The following is a 23,055-nucleotide window of genomic DNA, read 5'->3' as shown; positions in this document are numbered from 1 at the left end:
CTGTTTGCTTTTTACACAGACTGCATTCCACATCAACAGCACGCCAAAGAAATGTCTACATTTTCAGAGTGATTGACAGCAGAGGAGGACCTTCATGACCCACCTGCAAGGATAGACTGGATATGCAGTGTATTTACTTCCTTTTTTCCCTCTAACACTTGCTTGATTTATAGCCACAGGTGCTTGCTGACAATCTGAGACATTATACACAGCTTGTAGCAAAAAACATCATCGGAATCAGAGAAGATCTATGAGTTACTTAACACAAAATGCTTTTTGCCTTTCAGATATTTGTGTATGGTTAGAACCTCCTGAACACAGTCTTAAGGGGAAACGGTAGTTTTGCAATATGTACACGTGGAAATGTCAGCCTATATTACCATTCCTATCCATATGTATTACTTTTGAAAACTTACATATATGTATAGTTTGTAATTTTTATACATGCATAGGACAGCTAGATTTGCTTATTACACATTTCTTTTGTAAACTCCAAGGAGCAGGGCCCTCCTAACCCTCTTGTATTGAACTGTATTGTTGCTGTATTGTCTCCCGTTATATTGTAAAGCGCTGAGCAAACTGTTGGCGCTATATAAATCCTGTATATTAATAATAATAATAACACCTGCTTAGTACTTCTGCACAATGGTTGTATATTGTTAATCAACATTTCTGTGCAAGTCTACTGGACAGATTCTGTCTGACAGTTGTTTGGTTTATTTTTGTTCAGGAGGTACGTTTTTGTGCAAGTATGTATATTAGAATTAAGAATTTTGATATGCACAATATTCATTTACTTTACCCCCCTGGTGGTATTCCCGAGTGTAGCTCAGGGTTAACTTTCAGTACCAGAAACGGTAATCCCGAGCTACACTCGGGATTACACTGCAACCTTGCTCTGGGATCCCTCGAGCACTTACCTTGTCCTGCGATGTCCACCCTGTGGCGTCCCTGGCCGTGTCCACCGGCCGATGCCAGCATTCGTTTTCCGGGTTTCATTCCCTGCGAGCGTAGGGACATACGGGACGTATGGGGGACGGAACCGGCGGGAAATTCAAAAATGTAAAAATTTGACATTCACTCAATACACTAAAATCTGATAGTATTACATTACTGTATCAAACCATTTCACATACAGTACATTTTGTCCCTATTATTATTATACAGGATTTATATAGCGCCAACAGTTTGCTTAGTGCTTTGTCCTGTGCCCTGCCTGCATTTTTACTGTTCGTTCTGCATGGAAACTGAGAAACGTCCCTGGCGTCCAAAAAGTGTCCCTTTAGGTCAAAAGCGGTTTTAGACCAGCTAGAGAACAGCAATAGTAAATTAGAACTACTTGCAGAATTGAGTGATAATGATTTGTGGGGAAATTCGTCATCAGACACTGAAAACGATTTTGCAACTTTGCTCAGTGATGTGCGAACTTGGTGCTATATTTCAAATTTCAGTGTTTTTGGTTTGATTTTATTACTGAATTCAATTTATTATTATTATATTATTATTTTTTATCCTTATTTATTATATTATAATTTATGATTTTGTGTTTCAAATTTTATCATACCCGATACCCGGGATGTTTACTAGACTCTTGTTCGGACAGATTTCAGTGAGTTATTCCTAAAAATTACAGGCCTACAATAAAAAAAACAACATATTTCCATTGAAAACAATGTACTGCTTTGAGCACAGAAATACTGACATAATCAGACCGCTAGGGAGGTTAAAGAATATGTAAACCCAACATTTCATATTCATGATTTGTGTCTGCTGTACCATGTACTTGTTCTCTCTGTATTGCTTCCTTTGTGTGAAATCCGTGGGGTTCCTGTCAGTCCCTCTGCTTTCCTGTTAAAAATTGACTGTGCTGGGAGCTAATCCAATGATCAGGCTTGTCCTGACATGCCCTCCCTGCATAGCCATTCACTGGGAAGATCAGTGTGCTGCTGTTTCTCCTCACTGAGCTCCTTATGCAGCTGGGAACAGAAGTTATGCCATCACTTATATAAAAGGGATAAAAGGTATTTATAATTTTTTTTATATCTATACACAAATGTTTTGCCTTTTCGTTTCTTTTTTTTTTTTGCATAATAAAAGATTATTGAACAATTAGTAATCTGCATTGCCTTTTCCATTTTAAACTGAATGGGTTGTTATAGAAGGTGAGGGTTTACATACACTTTAAGGCTCCATGTACACTGGAACACTTTTCGACCAGCAGCAGAAAAACGCCAAATGCCGCAAAAACACGGTACCGCATTTAGCCACAATTAGCGCTTGGATGTTTATTCATTTCATTGGCCGAAGTACTTACCATTGATATAAATAAACACCCAAGCGCTAAATGCGGTGGTTAGTGTTCGGGCATTTATTTATTTAATTGGTCAGAATACTTACCATTGAAACAAATAAATGTCCAGTCACTTAGGTTTGCGCTTAGGTGTGTTTACAAGCATTTTTTTTGGCCAAACAGTTCCCCTCCTGCATGCAAAAGAACTGCTTCTGTTAAACTCTGATAAAAGTCTATGTGTGCATGGACACATGGGCTTTTATTGAGTTGAGTTCAGGGGCTTTGGCAAAAAAATGCCAAAAGCTCCTGAACTCATGTTTAGGGCAGCGGTGTGCATGAAAATGTATGGAAAATGGATGTACATTTCCATCCATTTTAGTCGAACACCGACATCCATTGACATCCATTGACATCCATTTTGATGTCCATTGACATACATTTTGAAACCCGTTGGCATGCACTTTAGCGCGTGTTAACGTCTATTGCATTTTCACAGGATATCCTGTGTCTTGCATTGATGTCCGCTTGCAGCCACTTTGCTTTCCGTTGAAATGCATATATGTTGCATTTTAGCGCAAAGCAGGTCAAAGCATTATGGTATAAATAGGAATTGGAAATGATTGTTTTTCAGATGTCCTTCAGTTGATCTGCATTTTACAGGAGCGCTAAAATGCAGATCAATGCACTGGTGTGAATTGGACCTAAGTGTAAAATTTAGTCATAGGTCAATCTGAAAACGTCTGATTTCAAAATGATCCATCTAGATAATGATACATCTGCATAGCTGTATATAAAGCAATATATTTATTATAGTGTGTGTGCTACTGCCTCTACAAATATCTATGTGTAGGCGCCAAAGTTGTACAAAACCTGAATCAGTGGCACCCTATCTATATTTGCTATGAAGCCTAGTTTTGATGGATTATTCCATGTTTTTAGCTATTGTAGGCTAAAGATGCCTGCAGACATAATATAATTTTGTCCAATCATTAGGTCAGAAAACCTTAATTTGGTTATTGGTAGTATGCAACATGTAGACACCCCCTGACCAATCAAGTGAATGACTCAATGAATACAAATGTATTTTCCTTGCCAGATACTATTGTCAACCCAGCATACAGGTTATCTGCTCTGTACATAAACATGCTGGATCATTTGAAGTGATTGGACATGTGTTTTTTACAGCAATCTTACAGAGTAAGTTTGTTAACTTTATATCTATGGGCAGCTTTGAAAAAACTTACCAAAAGTGGCTTGCAGGGGGCCTCATATATCACAGAATGTATTCCAAGTATTGTTGTTATTTACTTATATCCACCAATCAGATCAAATCTGACCAGAAAAATTACAACTAGAGTGTGGAAGTTGGGATCTGATTGATGGCTGCAGGTAAAGACACTAACTACCAGGGGCAGACTGACAACTCATGGGGCCCCTGTGTCCTCGCCCACACCCAAAAAAGCCTATGAAAAAGCCAATGAAAGGTACCAGGGGCATCTCATGGGGCCCCCTACTGACCCCGGGCCCTCCATTTCAACTTTCTGCATTTTGCCGTAGCAAGGTAAATTGTAAAAAAAAAATTATGAAACGAGTACAGACTTGCAAAAAATTGTGTGCACTGTGTATTGGACTATTAAAATATGGTGTAGAGATCACCCAGAATGAATTTAGAAATAGGAAAAACAGTTGGAATTAATATAACTTTTCCCTTTACTGATATGCCTCTTTAATACACAAGACTCCATTCCATACGGATTACAGGATATCCAGGCATCATATGTAGATGGTACATGTGGAAAAAATGAAAGCACTTTAAATAGATAGAACACAATCAAAATATGCATCAGTGCAAATGTTCTCTCTGGCGAGCTGCCTACTAGAGGGACCCATGACTGGACCATGTGGCCATCGCTTAATTCTTGAAGCGATACAAAGTAATGCATTGCTGATTGCCTATTTCTACTGAACTAATTGACGGAGTATATCCAAATATATAAATATGATTTTCAAAAATGTTATGTATATATTAATATAACTTTGTATATTCATGATCAGAGTTCACACAGAATAGAGAGAGGGGCAATACATAACATGAACACTGATTTATCCTAGAAGGACCACCCAGTAAAATAACAAGTGTGCAGAGAAGGGTGAAAATATGCCACCAAACGTGTGTCCCATTTTAATGCACCAGCTCTTCAGAGGCAAGCTTGAGACAAATGTTAGGAAAAACACACAGAAACTATTTTTTTTTTAAAGGAGGAGTTATTTTTGTATGAACTGCTAGGGGGAGAACAGATTGTCGGCACAGATACAGTATTTGCCGGGAAACTGGAAGTTTTTTCATAAATTAGGCTTACAACATCAGCAGGAATCACAAGAAAGCTTGATGTTTTTCACAATAAAGGCCTTATGTTTAGGCACCATTGTTGCAAAACATGTCAAGGTTACTTGTGATTTTTGCTGATGTTCTGAGCCTTGTTTGTGAATAAAACACCCATTTCCTGGCGTTTATCTGTGCAAACCATCTCTTCTTCCTCATGTTTTTTCTTCATTAGCAGCCAGGCAAAGTGTAGTCCTTTTGATGATGGCCAAGATCTTTAATGACAGAAATGTAAATTTTTCTGTGCATAATTCATGTCTACATTAACGCTTGGTTGGGTTGTTTAATATGTTATGTATTGGGTCCAAACTACTTTGTATATGTAGTTAGTTGTTTTCGCCTTATATTCTAGTTAGCTTGTTTTGTCTACAGATTTTCCAATTTGCCTATCTGAAATCGGAAATCCATATTTAAAGCTTTACAAACACCAATTAGGGCCAACAATCAACACATGTAGTTGTAGTGCTAGGTCAGTATTTTTTTCATTGCTGCAGTGCAATGATGAAAAGTGCTCATTTATTATTTAATTTTTGTATTTATTTCAGGTACTTCTTTTATGCAGCACTTTACATACATATATGGTAGATTCACACCAGTCCCTAATAAAGTCTAAAGTCCTTAACTCACATTCATACATACACATAGTAGGGCCAATTTAGACAGGAACCAATTAACCTACCAGCATGTCTTTGGAGTGTGCTCATAGTTCTCTTTGCTGGCAGTACACTGAGTGCTAGGGATTTTCTTTATAGAAAATCTATCCCATAAAATGTACCACTTCTCCTGTTTTGCAATGTCTTGCTTTGAAGAAAAAGTCATACATTTCCCATGTGAAATCTTTAATTAGACAGCAAAATTTGAGGATAAAAAAACACATGGGTGGAGACTTCTCAAAACTGCAACACAGAATCAGGTACAACAGTGCGCAGTAACCAATCAGCTTCTAAGGTCAGCTTGTTCAATTAAGTTTTGACTATAAAACTTAGAAGCTGATAGTTACTATGCACAGCTGCACCAGTGTTAGTAAATCTCCCCCATTGTCATCCTACTCTCCTTCACTTCCTTCTTCCATCATTCACCCATTTTGTAAAAATGTGAGACAAAAACAAACTGGCTGCCTGCACATGGCCTTAATTAGCCTTGTTTCCTTCAACATGGCACAAATTGTTCTTTGTTTATCTGGGTCTCATCCTGTCATCCTTTCCTTTTGGTATTTGGGAAACTAATATTTGCTTCCTTCAACCTTCTTGAGTATCTTCTCACTAACATGCAGAGCTTCCTTATCACATGGACCATGTGTTGTATACTGTCAGTAAATTTGGAGGGGTGGTTGTAATACATATGGTTCTGGCTCTACAATGATGGAAGTGAATCATCTGACTAATGTATTTCAATGTTAAAGATGAACTCCCCTGTAAAATTAAAAAAAAAAAAGAAACTGTCACCTTGGCCATGCAAGGCAAAGTAACAACGTCTCTGCAAACAGCACACCTCAACCCCCTCATAATCGCGTTACTTGCTCTGTCTTGGTTATTCATGTTCTTCTGCAGCAAGAATACCTGGAACTTCCAGCTATGCAGAAAAATATGACCTACTGCCCTGTGATGCTGCTTGGCCCTAGTGGTTGGCTGCCAGACCTGGGAGCCCTGACACATCATTGGAGGAGTGACATCACTGCTTCCCCCCAGTCGCCAACAGTGCTGATTTTATTAGCAGCTACAGAGGTGACAAAAGCTGCGGGGGACACAGGTAATGAGAGTATAAGGGGGTCCGTGGATGTCCTTTGCAGAGACACTGTCATTGCACTGCAAGGTGAGTGAAAATCTTTCCTATGCAAGGGAGACCCCCTCTTAAACAGTTGTCACTAGAAGAGATGACCCCCATTGAAAGATTGACCCTTTATTTGTGTTCTTGTGACAACTCGAAATGTTGGATTCTCCCTCATTTAAAAAAGAAAGAACCCTTGCTGTTTCTATGTAGAGTAATGTATGAAACTTATTAGCTAGCCATGCTGGGAAGAAAATCTTGGTTTAGCAGCTCTGGTGAGAGTTGTTCAGCAGAGATCTGCTTCTTAATGGGCACCTTTTCACACAATGGAATCAAGCCCATAGATTATGATGGTCAGTATCAGGGGCAGACTGACAACTCATGGGGCCCCCGGGCAATAGGGGATCATGGGGCCCCTGTGTCCTTGCCCAAACTCAAAAAAGCCTATGAAAAAGGTACCAGGGGCATCTCATGGGGCCCCCTACTAACCCCGGGCCCTCGGGCAGTGCCTGAGTTTCCAAATGGTCAGTCCACACCTGGTCAGTATATCCATTCTGTGCAGACAACTAACTACAGTGTCATCCCTATTAACCTATGGAGGGATAACGAATACTGTAAACACCTTATACCTGTATATCCCAGAGCATTCATTGGCAGAAACATACTGCTTAAAGTTGCGTTCCTTCACCTACTGAATTGTATTTAACAGAGACTTTGTGCAGAGCCCTAGGCATGCTTAAAAAACCTTAAAGGAAACCTGTGATATATATGCAGACTACCATTTTGATCCCTTCTGAAAATTCTGATTGCCTGCCTGTATTTGCCTTCAGTGCTTTCACTGGATACAATCTGAACCATGGGTGGCCCAGCTGACACCACCTGGTTTGACAAACTTCCATTTGGAAATCAAAGTAGCTGGGTGGACCAAATTCGGCCAGTGACTGCAATCAATCAGTTACAGTCACCATTCTGGTATTTTGACAGTCATGGGTACTGTCTTTCAGAATACATTATCCAGCAGTGGGAAATTCATCTGTCCACACTGTTTAGAGTGGAGGGGGGTTCTGTTTGGTGTGGATGGCTGAACAAGAGAAATCTTTACTTGTATGGCCAGCTTAAATATTGAAGCCAGAGGGTAAGCATAACAGGCCAAGTCAACAAGCATTTTAAGAAGGAGAGGTCAGAAGTTGTAGCCCACATGTTTATCTGGACACTGCTTTTAATTGAATAGTTTCCATAATAATATACTTTCCATAATGGCTTTGGGTCAATTTTAATTTAGTCGGTTTTTTTCTTGTAAACCGTATAGATTTTTAAACTATTGTTTTAACTGTTTTTTTAAGTATCCGTATAAAATATTTGTTTTACAAATAAAAAAAGTCATATCTGACGAAGGATTCCCAGAACACTATGGGTTAGCTAAAGAGCACATGAGGGATTTTTGACATTTCTGAAAGAACAGTCAATCAGGCAATTGGCATTTTCAGTAAGGGGTCAGAGGCTGTAGTCTGTGTTTTTTTTCTCTCAGTTTAGATTTCCTTTAGGCTTTTAACACATACCTAGGGCTCTACACATAGTCTCTGCTAAAGGTATCTCTGTGAGTACAGGAATGCAACTGGATCACTTTGTCTGGTAAAAGCAACAAACATAACACCATGATTCACTGCTATGAAGACCCATTTTATTATTATCAGGAGATTAGAGCTATACCTTTCAGTTGGATGATGACTACATAATATTATTTTGAAACAGTTCATATTCACCAAAACCTTTTTTTCTTTTGTGTTTCTAAAAACAATAACAGTAATAATAATACAACTTCATTATAGAAAAGAGAATATAAATGCAAATCACCAAACATTCCCTTGATATGTGATCACTTTTAGAAAGAAAGTGGAAAAACTGTGTAAAAGGTTTCTCACTACTGACTGCCAGGGATTTCCCTGCTTGGAATGCCCACAGATCAACCATTGTAATAGCACAGGCAAGTAGCTCTAAGGTTCTCACTGCTCATGACTACTTGGTACTGTTTGGAATAACATAGCCCAGACTTTAGAGCCCATTGCTAATCCATAGGTTGTATGTGGAGAGAAGGGTAGCAGTTTTCTGATCAATTGTAGCTTCAGAGTTGCTCGTTGGTAGTGCTGCAACTGATTGGCAGCGGGGGAAGGGTTGTGCTAACAGTGAGACCCCCAGCAATCATCAGCAGGGAGGCAGGGTTTCCACATTCAGAAAGAAAATGTAAAACCTCTTAAATTGTGTTGTGGCAATGTTTAGCGTCATACTTATTGCATTGAAACTTTAGTGGGTGAAGGGTTATTACTGGTGGCACCTTCTCGTCCTGGCTAGGATGGCATGATTAGCAGAGGTGAAGGGCTTCAAAGTAGGAGTCTTTCTTTAGAAGAAAAGGCTTTGATTGATCCAATGTAAGCTGTTTCCAGGGAAGCAGATGCCTTGAACAGACCTCTCCAGTAGCAGAAGAATACAAACCATGTGAGGATTGCAGAGACCAAAGTCTTTTGTTAACTCTTTTTATGCTGGCATCAATGAGAAAGCAGTTGTATTCATACCTCATCTCCCCAGTTCTCTTGACATAAAAAGGACTATAATTAAAATGTCCAATTCTAAATTCAGGGGCTTTGTGTTATCTTCAAAGCAGGTTCAGTGGGGAGGGACTGAAATAAAAGTAGAATGTCAAAAAATAAAAGTTTAGTTTTGCAACAAAGTAAGTTAGCTTTGGATATTCTGCAGATGTGCAAATAATGTAAATCACATTTTGATTACAGTTTGCTGATCTGTTTTAAACCTAAAATTTGCCAGGTTTGTTTTTTTATTTAAATATATTTTTAACACTTTTTAATGAAACTCAAAATAGCATGTCTCCGTCTACAGAAATCAGCCTAGTACATCAGCATATGGACTAGTATCTCTATAGCAAAAGAGCTATGTGAGGCCCCTAGTATGTAAATGCATTGCAAGTTCTAAGCAGGTGTTTTAACAGAAGGGCCCAAAGAATGGACCTTCTGAAAACATCAGTGGTGTGATATTATATATTTGGGCTCTTCAGCACAATCTCTGCTGCTAAAGTGTGGTACCCCCTTTCCTGATATATGAGTAAAATGATAAAGAGCTAAGACTCTGGAAATCTCCCAGAATCTTATAGGCAATACAAATATTCTCACTAGGATTCTTTCATTCTGGAATTGGAAGCAACAGAGTAAAACTGTAAGGGACATTAATTTCCAAAATATGTTTTTCTTTTTAAAGAAAAGCAAGACCAGTGGCAAGATCAGGACCCATTGGATTAAATTATTTTAATACAGCAGTGGAGGGGATAATATGTTTACTATAAATATGTTTAAAATGTTAGTTTTTATTCTCTGTGTCATATTGAATGCATAAAGAATCCAATGGATTTATTAGAGTTGGTCCTGAAATTTAGATGAAGTTAAAACTGGATCAAAAAAGCAAGGCCAGTGGCAAAATCAGGATACAAGACCCACTGGAATAAATTATTTTCATACAGCAGTGGAGGGGTTAATATGTTTACTATAAAAATTTATTTAAAAAAAAGTCCAGTGTATCTATTAGAGTTGATCCTGAAATTTGGATGAAGTTAAAACTGGATCAAATAATGAATTCAAACCAAATCTGAATGTATGAGTTTTTTTTTTAATTTGGAGTGTGGACTCCCAAATTGCTTCTGGGAGAAAGGACCCAAGGGCTGATCTACTCTATATCTACCTCTGCTGTTACCTCAACACCCTTAGCTTGACTGCTAGTGCCACTACACCCTTTTTTCTAAGCATCCCTTGTACATTTTTTGAAGAAAGTAGCTCAGACAGCTTTTAGCACCACCTAACCATCACACAGGATTGTCTGAAGATTTCCAAATTATTTTGCACAATTTGGCATCATTTGCTGCTCTGTAATACACACATTTTTAAAGCTGGTTTCAGATTCTCATTAACTTCAGTGGGATTTGTAGTTCAAGAATTCCCAATTTTGGAGCTTCCTGATTTTTTTTTATTTACCAAACCAAAACTGATCAAAGTTTTCAGACGTTCGCTCATCTCTAATCTTAATACAAGATCACTGATGCAGGAGGTATCAGTTCACCTGCAGCACATTTTCAGGGTAATGATGTGCCAAAAGAGCACACTACCCATCAGTGACAGGCTGGCATTGTAAAACATGGAAAGACTACAATATATGCTGCTATAGCCCACTGAAGCTCATTGGGGAAGAAACTTGATTTGTCAGTTTAGAGAACTGTTTTTTAAACTAATGTCAGCTGCTCATCTGTGCATGAGAAAGCACTAATATCAATACATTAAGGTAACTCTCTGCAATTTATTTTGGGAACTTGTATGTGATCAGCATTTCATGAATTTCAAGGGGGAAGATATGTTTTGCCAGAGAATGAGCCAAATGAGGCCTTAGAATTAGAGAGTCTGGTGAACTTTACAAGCTGAATGCTAGCTACAAAATGGCAAGCACATCTTTAAAATTAAAACAAGGGGTACTTTTGGATAACAGAATTGTAAATCCTCTTTATAAAAGTAAATCAGGAGAACTTTTATAGGACATTATCAAACCAGGCACAGTGTCCACCTCTAGAGAGTCCCCCTGTGGGAGAAACAACCCCAGATGAAACGATAGCTTACAGAATGGGATATATCATCTGGAATGTTCTGATATCCTTTTAAACTTAGATGCAAGTCCCTACATAAACCAAATGTGTATGGTCCTGGTGTTTCATGTATCCTGTCTAACATCAGTCACACAGTTAATTCCCTCTCCGATTAATAGCCTAGGCAGCTGCCTCCACTTTGGAACACCCTGGGCATTTGCTCCAGTATGGATTTCCAGTTAGATAAACATATAAACCAACAATAACCCTGAGATATAATAGTTGATCATGACTGTATTTTCTCTCACTTGTCATTGCTCAACCTCCCTCTGAGCCATTGCTATGCAATTGATACTCATCAAAGCTACATATGCACCCCACACTCTCCCTACCTAGCCTAACACCACCTTGGAGTACCCCCTTTTTTCCTGTTCTTTTCTCTCACCCCTTCTTGCCTGTGGTCAATGGGAGGAAAAATGATTGGTTGGTGGTCAGCAGAAGGAAAAGGATGCCTAACATCAGCAGTTAGTGGGAAGAAAAATTGCCCGATGTCTGTGGTCAGCAGGAGGAAAAAGTATCTGGCATATAGGAAATTGGACAAATCTGACTATTATTATTATACAGTATTTATATAGTGCCAATAGTTTGCTCAGCGCTTTACATTAAAGTGGGAGACAGTACAGTAACAATACAATGCGATACACGAGGGGTTCGAGGGCCCTGCTCCTTGGAGCTTACAATCTAGGTGGGATATAGGACTAATCTCCTATCCCTGACACTGATGTCTACACAGACAGTCAGACAAAAATAATAATCTCCTATCTGAAAATAACTTTGTTAATGTCTGGAGAGACAAAAACAGAAACCAGAACATGAGATTACAAATTTTATTCTTTTCCCCATGATTGATTCTCATGCATGGCCCACATATTTCTGAACCAACAATTCCTCTCTTCTTTAACTTAAGCAGGCCATAGATGGATTGAATCTTGGGCGGTTCAGCAAGGACTGACCGAGATTCGATCCATCTATGGGCAGGCTGATTGTACTTAAGTTAATCCATCAATTGACTTGGGTACAACCAGCCTTTCGGAATATTGGTATTCGATTACTGCCTGCTGCTATAGGCACTATCAGTACAGTAATTACTGTATTGTGCTGGCTGGGAAATCTCCCAGACACCCCCCCCCCCCCCGCCGGAAAAATATAATAGTGCTGCAGTGTGGCATCGAGCGATTTTCTTTCCTTCCACCAGTGGTGGATGAACAGAAAATTCATGAATCTATGGCTTGCCTAAGGCTAAAATACTATCTACGTCTTTCCCCAACCACTCCCCACTTCATTTGGTGCTTGAATTAGTCCCTTATCCTTTTTTTGACATATTAAAACCTAATTTACTCACTATTTTACAGAAAAGTTCAGTGCAGTTCAGTGACATCTACAGTATCCGTTTTCGGAAGTTTCACAATGTGAGCCACCATATTTTAGGTAGCATCACACAAAAAGCAAGAAATGAAACAATCTCTGCACTTTCCTTGCATCTAGAGGAACTCAAATTAGAATGGAAATCACATGTATTTCTTTCCTTATGCAAACAGGTCCAAAATATGGATTGAATTTACTCCTAAGCGGTACAGTGATGAAACAAATTTGAGGGAAAAAACTTAACTTCTATGCCAGAGCCAACAAGCCTGGTTCTACATTGGCTAATTAACATAATTGTAAACCAAATCGCACAACACCAATCAGACTCCACTTACTGGTTGGCACAACTTCTGCCAGCCTGTCCACTATAGGAAACATCTTCACTAAACTGTACCATAATTCTTTCCAGCCTATCTCACAGATGACTTATTGGGCCACATCTCCTTACCAACTCTATCATGTAATATGGTGGAGAGGTTAGAAGCTGATCTAACTACTCAAACTGTAATCTCAGCTATAAAGGCATCTAACTCTAATAAAACCCCTGGCCCAGGTGGGTTTTCCATCGTATACTACGAAAATTATTTAGAAATGTCAACTCTCTATTTATCAAAATTATATAGTCACTTTAAACACCATCAGATGTGATCAGATCTTCACCCCTCTTTCACCATGACCATAAAAACCAAAACCAGGTCAAGACATGCTAGACCAGGGGTGGGCAAACTTTTTGACTTGAGAGCCGCAATGGGTTCATATATTGAACCCGGGGGCCGGACCAAGAGTAGATGAATGATGTGTATGTGTCATCCATAGTAAGTATAGTAATATTCCCCCATAGTAAGCATAGTAATTAATCCCCCATATAGTAATTCATCCCCCATAGTAATTCATCCCCCATATAGTAATTCACCCCCCATAGTAATTCATCCCCCATAGTAATTCATCCCCCATATAGTAATTCGTCCCCCATATAGTAATTCGTCCCCCATATAGTAATTCATCCCCCATAGTAATTCATCCCCCATATAGCAATTCATCCCCCATATAGCAATTCATCCCCCATAGTAATTCATCCCCCATAGTAATTAATCCCCCATATAGTAATTAATCCCCCATATAGTAATTCATCCCCATAGTAATTCATCCCCCATATAGTAATTCATCCCCCATAGTAATTCATCCCCCATAGTAATTCATCCCCCATATAGTAATTCATCCCCCATAGTAATTCATCCCCCATAGTAATTCATCCCCCATAGTAATTCATCCCCCATAGTTATTAATCCCCCATATAGTAATTCATCCCACATATAGTAATTAATCCCCCATAGTAATTCATCCCCCATATAGTAATTCATCCCCCATAGTAATTCATCCCCCATAGTAATTCATCCCCCATAGTAATTAATCCCCCATATAGTAATTAATCCCCCATAGTAATTCATCCCCCATATAGTAATTCATCCCCCATAGTAATTCATCCCCCATAGTAATTCACCCCCCTATAGTAATTCATCCCCCCTATAGTAATTCATCCCCCATATAGCAATTCATCCCCCATAGTAATTCATCCCCCATAGTAATTAATCCCCCATATAGTAATTAATCCCCCATATAGTAATTCATCCCCCATAGTAATTCATCCCCCATATAGTAATTCATCCCCCATAGTAATTCATCCCCCATAGTAATTAATCCCCCATAGTAATTAATCCCCCATAGTAATTCATCCTCCATATAGTAATTCATCCCCCATAGTAATTCATCCCCCATATAGTAATTCATCCCCCATATAGTAATTCATCCCCCATATAGTAATTAATCCCCCATAGTAATTCATCCCCCATAGTAATTAATCCCCCATATAGTAATTCATCCCCCATAGTAATTCATCCCCCATATAGTAATTCGTCCCCCATATAGTAATTCGTCCCCCATATAGTAATTCATCCCCCATAGTAATTCATCCCCCATATAGCAATTCATCCCCCATATAGCAATTCATCCCCCATAGTAATTCATCCCCCATAGTAATTAATCCCCCATATAGTAATTAATCCCCCATATAGTAATTCATCCCCATAGTAATTCATCCCCCATATAGTAATTCATCCCCCATAGTAATTCATCCCCCATAGTAATTTATCCCCCATATAGTAATTCATCCCCCATAGTAATTCATCCCCCATAGTAATTCATCCCCCATAGTAATTCATCCCCCATAGTTATTAATCCCCCATATAGTAATTCATCCCACATATAGTAATTAATCCCCCATAGTAATTCATCCCCCATATAGTAATTCATCCCCCATAGTAATTCATCCCCCATAGTAATTCATCCCCCATAGTAATTAATCCCCCATATAGTAATTAATCCCCCATAGTAATTCATCCCCCATATAGTAATTCATCCCCCATAGTAATTCATCCCCCATAGTAATTCACCCCCCTATAGTAATTCATCCCCCCTATAGTAATTCATCCCCCATATAGCAATTCATCCCCCATAGTAATTCATCCCCCATAGTAATTAATCCCCCATATAGTAATTAATCCCCCATATAGTAATTCATCCCCCATAGTAATTCATCCCCCATATAGTAATTCATCCCCCATAGTAATTCATCCCCCATAGTAATTAATCCCCCATAGTAATTAATCCCCCATAGTAATTCATCCTCCATATAGTAATTCATCCCCCATAGTAATTCATCCCCCATATAGTAATTCATCCCCCATATAGTAATTCATCCCCCATATAGTAATTAATCCCCCATAGTAATTCATCCCCCATAGTAATTAATCCCCCATATAGTAATTCATCCCCCATAGTAATTCATCCCCCATATAGTAATTCATCCCCCATAGTAATTCATCCCCCATAGTAATTAATCCCCCATAGTAATTCATCCCCCATAGTAATTATTCCCCCATATAGTAATTAATCCCCCATATTAATTCATCCCCCATATAGTAATTCATTCCCCATAGTAATTCATCCCCCATATAGTAATTCATCCCCCATATAGTAATTCATCCCCCCTATAGTAATTCATCCCCCATATAGTAATTCATCCCCCATATAGTAATTAATCCCCCATAGTAATTCATCCCCCATAGTAATTAATCCCCCATATAGTAATTCATCCCCCATAGTAATTCATCCCCCATATAGTAATTCATCCCCCATAGTAATTCATCCCCCATAGTAATTAATTCCCCATAGTAATTCATCCCCCATAGTAATTAATCCCCCATATAGTAATTAATCCCCCATATTAATTCATCCCCCATATAGTAATTCATCCCCCATAGTAATTCATCCCCCCTATAGTAATTCATCCCCCATATAGTAATTCATCCCCCATATAGTAATTCATCCGCCCTATAGTAATTCATCCCCCATATAGTAATTCATCCCCCATATAGTAATTAATTCCCCCATAGTAATTCATCCCCCATAGTAATTCATCCCCCATAGTAATTCATCCCCCCTATAGTAATTCATCCCCCATATAGTAATTCATCCCCCCTATTAATTCATCCCCCATATTAAGTCCCCAAGTCCCCCCTGTGTCAATTCACTTACCTTTGCTCCGCGCGTTCCTCTTGTTCCTCTTGTTCCCGAGCCGTTCCGGTGTAGCATGAAAATCTGTCTCCTATGAGGATCTGTCCCCCTCGACGTATCTGCACATGTGCCAGTTTCAGGCATTAGCAGCAGATCGGCGATCTCCGGCACATGCGCAGATACGTCGAGGGGGACAGATCCTCATAGGAAACAGATTTTCATGCTACACCGGTCTTCAGGGCGGACTGTGAGAGGAGCCTAGCGGGAGCCTAGCTCCGCGGGCCGGATTAAAAGGTCCGCCGGGCCGTATACGGGCCGCGGGCCGTAGTTTGCCCATTGCTGTGCTAGACTCTAATAATTATAGATCATTTTATTACTAAACATAGATATAAAATACTTCCCAGCATTCTGTCTTCAAACTTAAAGTATGTGTATGTGACTCCTCACCTTGTAAAAAGCCCATTTATTTGAAAATAGAAAAATATTTGTTTATATATATATATATATATTTTATTATGAATACCGTTCTTTGCTTATTTTTATATAAGTGTTCACATAATCTCTTTTCCCAACTGCTTAAGGGGCTTAGAGAGATGGAGGTGGAAGAACAGCAGTGCACTGATATGCCCAGTGAAAGGCGATCATTGGAGGACAGACAGGCTGTAATCCCAGCACAACCAGAAAACTGTCCGCACTGAGATAGGTGTGTTTTCATGCCTAGTGTGGTCAGTTTGAAAAAGGAAACCAGAGGGACTGGCAGGAGCACCAGGAATTTCATACAAAGGAAACAATGCAGAGATGCATGATACTTTTCATCATAGGTAAATGGTACCACAGGCACATATCAGGAATATGAAACGTTGGGGTAACATGTTCTTTAACATGTTTTCAGAAAAACTAATTTATAAGGATCCGGTTGGCTTCACCCCCATCCCCCCCCCCCCTTTGAGCCGACAGAAAAGCATTAGACAATAGCTGCAAAATTATTAATCTGAACTCATGCACCAAAAAAACTTTTTGCAATGCTTCAATATCAGGACATTCATGAGACATTGAATGCTATATTTTGGGACTACATACACTATTTTCTGCTTAAAAGTGGATTCAAAGAAAATTTACTTTCTTGGTCAAAGGCTCTTTACCATAATGTTCATGTCTGATACCGCAACTCTTTTTTTTCTCCAACCATTTCTAATAGAAAAAGGAACCTGGAAGAGCTCTCACCTCTCACCCCTATCCTGTTTATCTTAGTGGTTGGAAAAAAACCTGTCTGTGTATACCCTGCCTAAGACATGAACAAATTAAAGGAGTAGTGTTTACTTTTAGATTACTGAAAGAGATAGTGTCTTTAAGCTCATAAAATATTTGAATAACATTCTTCTTAATGATTTATTTTTTACACACAAAATACAAATACACTTCCTTTCTCTAAGTATAAAGAAGGGCTTGTCGAACAGTTTTCTTTTTACAAGCTCCCTTCCATTTTGAGAAGATAAATTAAAAGTCTAATGTATCTTCAGAAAATACATATGTTACATTATTAGTGCAGTATTTAACTTAAAGTGATTTTTGATTTGACTCTCACATTTTACAAGCTTGCTCTTTTTAATAATTGTTAGGTTCTTAAAGTGGTTCCAAAGGCTGAAGGTTTTTACCTTCCAGCATTCTGTGTATGAGGGTAAAAAACCCGCCAAGGTGCAGCTCCCCCCTTATCCCCCCCTAATACTTACCCAGGGCCGCTGTTAGAAATCACGGGGCCCTGTACAGCCTATCTGACACAAACAACATACATTTCTGCTAAATCTAAAAGATAAAACTGTAAAGCTCTGTGTGTGTGTGTGAATGAGGTATTGGGGCTCATTCACATGGGTGCTGTGGCCTGTAAACTGTGAATCAGTGTTTTTTTTTTTTTAATGTGGTTGGAGCTGTGTGTAGGCAGATTATGTTACGCTATGGGGACACAACAGCTGTACGAACAAAGCTTCGAGTCCTACTTTGACACGTGTGGATGTAGGTGTACGGTATCAAACACAGACAGTAAATGTAAATTCCTCCGTCTCTTTCCCTGCAGCCTCAGCTGCACAGGACAGTGAATGAACAAAGGGTGCTCTGTACAGAGGCATCTGTTCATTCATAAACTGAAGCACAGTAAACACAGTTTACTATGCTTCAGTTATGAATGAGCACAGTGAGTGATTGGTACTGATCACTGGATGTGTTCATTCAGGAAAGGAAGGGGCTGTTAAATATAACATATTTTCTGTCCCCTTCCCCTCGCTCTCCAAACTAAAACATCCCCGTGTGCGTGCAGCAGCTAGTGGGAGGGAGAGGAGGGAAGCCAGAAGTGCTGCAGGGGGATGGGCACAGGGGGGCCCAAGCAGCCAGGGGGAAAGGGGAAAGAGAATGGTGCACAGGAAGGGTGATCAGTGTGATAAGGGGGGCAATTACTGAAACCTATTCCCTGTATGGTTCTCTTTGCAGTAGCTGAAAGCGGACGCTGGAGGGAGAGGAGCTTTCAGCTGCTACAGAGAGAGCCATACAGTGAATCATTTCCAGTACCTTGTACTTCCCAGAGCTGATCTCAATCCAGTGATTTGCACAAGAGCCGAGGCTCTCCTGGATTTCTCTCTTCTCATTGGCTGAGACACTGCAGGGGAGCCATTCACAATCACAGCCAAAAAGGAGGTGGCAGGGGGCGGGTCTGAGCCACACTCTGTGTGTCCCATAGACACCCAGAGGCAACTTGGGTGCAAGCAAGATGTGCTGGATACCTGTTGATGGTGTGTGTGCGTGTGTGGTGGTGGGGATATAATGGCTACCTGCTGTAGGTTGAAGTAGGAGAAATGTGCTGGGCACCTGCTCTATGTGGGTGGGGGAAGAGGGGGAAGATGTGCTGCTGCATCCATCCATTCATATACCCCCTTTTTCTGAGAGAAAAGGTATGTGCCGGAGACCTGTAAGGGGATGGAATGTGCTGGACACCTGCTGATGGTTGGAGGACATATAATGTTTACCTGTTGTAGGTGGGAGTGGAGGAAGTGTGCTGGCTACCTGACCGCTTGATTAGGTTTTATGTACCTTTATTTGTCTTTACGTCATATGACGTCCTCCCAGAATGCGCCCTCTCGCGCACCCCCAAGTGCATCACGTGATCGGAGTAAATACAGTTGCCGGTTATCGGCAGCACTTTCTTCACGCTGTCACAGCATGAGGAGACTACTGCGGATAACTGGTAGCTGTCACAGAGCAGATTGGCACTGATGATCAGTGCCCTGCAGTGCCACCCACCAGTGCCCAGCAGTGCCACCCATCAGTGCCCCTCAGCAGTTCCACCCATCAGTGATGCCCAGCAGTTGCACCCATCTGTGCCCAGCAGTGCTGCCAGTCAGGGCTGTCAGTCAGTGCAGTCAGTCAGTGCCGCCCGCCAGCATTGCCCATCAGTGCCACCTATTAGTTCCCATCAGTCTTGCCTGTCAGTGCCGCCTATCAGTGACCATCATTGCTGCCTATCAGTGCAGCAGCATCAGTGCCTCCTCATCAGTGCCCAACAGTGCTGCCTCATCAGTGCCACCTCATCAGTGCAGCCTATCAGTGCTGCCTATCCGTGCCACCTCATCAGTGCCCATCAGTGCTGCCTATCAGTGCAGCCTCAAAAAAATACATGTTTGCAAAATTTTATAATAGAAACAAAGAAAAACTTTTTCTTTTTTTTCAAATTTTTTGCTCTTTTTTTGTTTATACTGCAAAAAATAAATCACCCAGCGGTGATTAAATACCAGCAAAAGAAAGCTCTATGTGTGTGAAAAAAATGATAAAAATTTCATATGGGTACAGTGTTGCATGACCGCGCAATTGTCATTCAAAGTGCAACAGTGCTGAAAGGTGAAAATTGGCCTGGGCAGGAAGGGGGTATACTGTAAGTGCCCGGTAGGCAAGTGGTTAAATTCCCTAGTAAAACAAAAAAAACCCAAAAACTAAAAAACTGTTTCTTGTGTCTGGATACAAGTGGAAAATGTGTGTTGCCTGGCTGTGCAGGAAAATAGGGGGACCCAAACTCAGCAGCTCTCAAGGGGGTAGCGGTACATACAAGTCAGATGTCATTTTTAGTGAGATACTGGCAGGGCATTTTTACAGGGGGAACACAGTTCTGGCACCTACAGCATTGAATGTATGTAATGACAAAGGGTGCTGGGGTGTGCTGGATGGCCTATTGATGCTTGCTGTTGGAATTTATTGTTGCTGGGGCATCTGTTGTTCAGAGAGGGGTCTATTGTTGATGATCTCCTAGACTGTAAGCTCTAATGAGCAGGGCCCTCTGTTTCCTCTTGTACCAAATTGTATTGCAACTGTAATGTCTACCTTCATTTTGTAAAGTGCTGCGTGAACTGTTGGCGCTATATAACTCCTGTATAATAATAATAAAATTGAGGTCTTATGTTGATGGGAGGGATCTATTGTTGCTGGTGGGATCTATTGTTGCTGGTGGGGCCTATTGCTTCTGGGATGGATCTATTGTTGCTGGGGAGATCTATTGTTTTTGAGGGACTATTTTTGCTTGTTGCTGGGGATCTATTTTACTGCTTTTTTTATTATTATTAACAAATTCCATACAAATTACTTAGCAAGCATCACAAATAGATACTTGGTTTTGTGTTCTCTGACAGTACTGGGAGGTGGGTAGAGAGTGAAACCAAGGGGCGGTGCTTAGAGGTGGGTTGGATGCAGATACGAACAGTTACTCAGAAGAGGGGAGTACCTGCCAGGGGCGGACTGACCATTTGGAAAGTCGGGCACTGCCCGGGGGTCCAGGGTCAGTAGAGGGCCCCATGAGATGCCCCTGGTACCTTTTTCATAGGCTTTTTTGAGTTTGGGCAAGGACACAGGGGCCCCATGATCCCCTATTGCCCGGGGGCCCCATGAGTTGTCAGTCCGCCCCTGGTACCTACATCTATTTTCTGAGATGAAAAGCCCTACCAAAGGGAAATCACGTCTAAAGGGATGCAGACCCTGCCACTTTCCTCATTAGACCACTGCAAGTGCAGCAGCTGGTTGATCATTTTTGAAATCACTCTCATTCACATTCATTTTGCACATGGACAAACCAACAGTTATTTCTTCAGAACAACAAAAGGCAGGAACCTGCATCAAACTACTATATCCACAATGAGAAAAAATAGTTTTGACTATACATACATTTTAACACACTGTACTGTATCAGTGGAATTTTGAATAATGGATTTTCCCATGTAGCATTTGTGTGGTTCTTGAAGCACACAAAAGGAAAGAAAGCTGCATATTTTCTCATTGTGGGTAGGCTTAGCTGTAGATTATAAATGTAGCTGGGAGAAGCGTGGAAAGAGGGAGGGATGTTTTCCTATAGAGCGATTAGTTACATTTTGATTGACCTCACATTCTTACCCTGTGGCGGGGACTGTTCTTTGTTGGAATATATTTGTTACAATTTAAATGCTGCATTTTTGGTCAGACATGCCACAAATCTAGTGGCAGCCTAAATGGCATAGCTGCTTACACAAGGAGCTATCAGTTAATTATTAACAGTTTAAAATAAACACACAAATCATTTTACTTTTCCAAATCCAATTAATCTAGTTTCCAAGAAAACTAGGAAACATGCACAAAGATAGCATGTTTTTTTAAAAAAAAAACAAAACAATAATATTTGTCATCTAGAGACAGCACTGATATATGGTATGTGACAAATGTATATTAGATACACATCTATAAGAATTACAACTGTTAAAACTAAAGTGTATAATTTGCCTGAGCTGATTATGCATTAGCTGGGTTTTGCTATCTGTATTGCACCAGTTTTAAAGTGCTGGTATTTTCAATGTCCCCGAGGGTTCCTGATTTCCCAATTTGCTACCAAGGTAACAATAGAAACAATCCCATTTAACAATGAAGAGCAGTGAGGAGTATGAGAGATCTTCAGATGGTGCAGGCTAGCAACCAGTGCAGCAAAGACAACACAAACAGTGTGAGCAATGGGCGGGTCTGAAAGCACAGTACAGAAATCTTCAACACTTCTGTAAAAGTTTGTCTTCTGACCTAAATATACATCATTGGACAGTTCTGGACATTTGCTGTGGATCTGTAAGAAAGCCTACTATCAAAATCAGCTGCTAGTTCAAAGCAGAGGAATGTGAGTGTGGTGGGGGCTGCTGGGATTGGAGGTCTCAGGAGAGGTCGGCCATGAAAGATGTCAACTCTCTCTTTGCTGAGCCGAGGGAATGCCCAGGTGGTCAAAACTGCCCAAGAGAGGATAGAAATCCACTATGAACCACAGGTAAGATGGTTATTACTTACATTATCTGCAGATTTCTTTTTTAAGACATGAGTATAATTTAAATCAGTCACTTACTATTTAACATAACTGACATTTTTTTTTACTTTGCAGTTAATATTGCATTACTGTATGAAAAGTGTCATCAACTTGAAATGATTAATTGATGAATTTACAAATTTCTCACAAAAGGCCAATCCACCCAAAACTAGTATTTCATTTTGGAAAGATGCTGGCAGGTACCAGTAGAAAAGCATATAAACCAATTCACCCTCAATATGCTTGTTCTATCCCCCGTAGTAGGACTGGGAAGCAACACTGGAGTGCTCCAGCATAAAACAAGACTACCTAGACATGGGGTGATCAGCGCCTCCAAATAAGGGGAAAATCAACATTTATTAAAGTCGATCAAAAACATCAGACAGTGCTGCATTATATACAGATAGCATGTTTCATCCTGAAGGTCTTTTTCAAATCTGAGCCCCACCCTGTGGTCTGGATTTTCCTTCTTTGTAATTGGGTCTCACTATATTTTCATTAAAGCATCACTGTAAAATAGAAAAAAAAAACACAAGAGACACCTGCAAAAGAAGAGGTATAATAAGTACGTCTCTGATGCCCATGCCCATGGAGCAAGCTTTGCTTTTTTTTATAGATCTATAGCTGGTACTGCCATCCGA

The 23,055-nt window shown here is 40.1% G+C and overlaps 1 protein-coding gene across 1 annotated transcript in view; it reads left to right on the top strand.

The window, feature by feature from the left end:
• The first annotated feature begins 22,109 nt into the window (after nucleotides 1-22,109).
• The window catches only part of KIAA2012 (KIAA2012 ortholog), a 276,256-nt gene continuing 275,310 nt past the window's right edge, over nucleotides 22,110-23,055 (top strand). The window contains exon 1 of the mRNA XM_089670508.1: nucleotides 22,110-22,378. Coding sequence (XP_089526634.1) covers nucleotides 22,292-22,378 — 87 coding nt within the window. The 5' untranslated portion in view covers nucleotides 22,110-22,291. The remainder of the gene's footprint in view (nucleotides 22,379-23,055) is intronic.

The sequence above is a fragment of the Staurois parvus genome, unplaced genomic scaffold, assembly GCF_062004578.1.
Source record: "Staurois parvus isolate SC_StPar_1 unplaced genomic scaffold, SC_StPar_1.0 ptg000011l, whole genome shotgun sequence".
Lineage (NCBI taxonomy): Eukaryota > Metazoa > Chordata > Amphibia > Anura > Ranidae > Staurois > Staurois parvus.
This window is presented reverse-complemented; position numbering and strand designations above follow the sequence as displayed.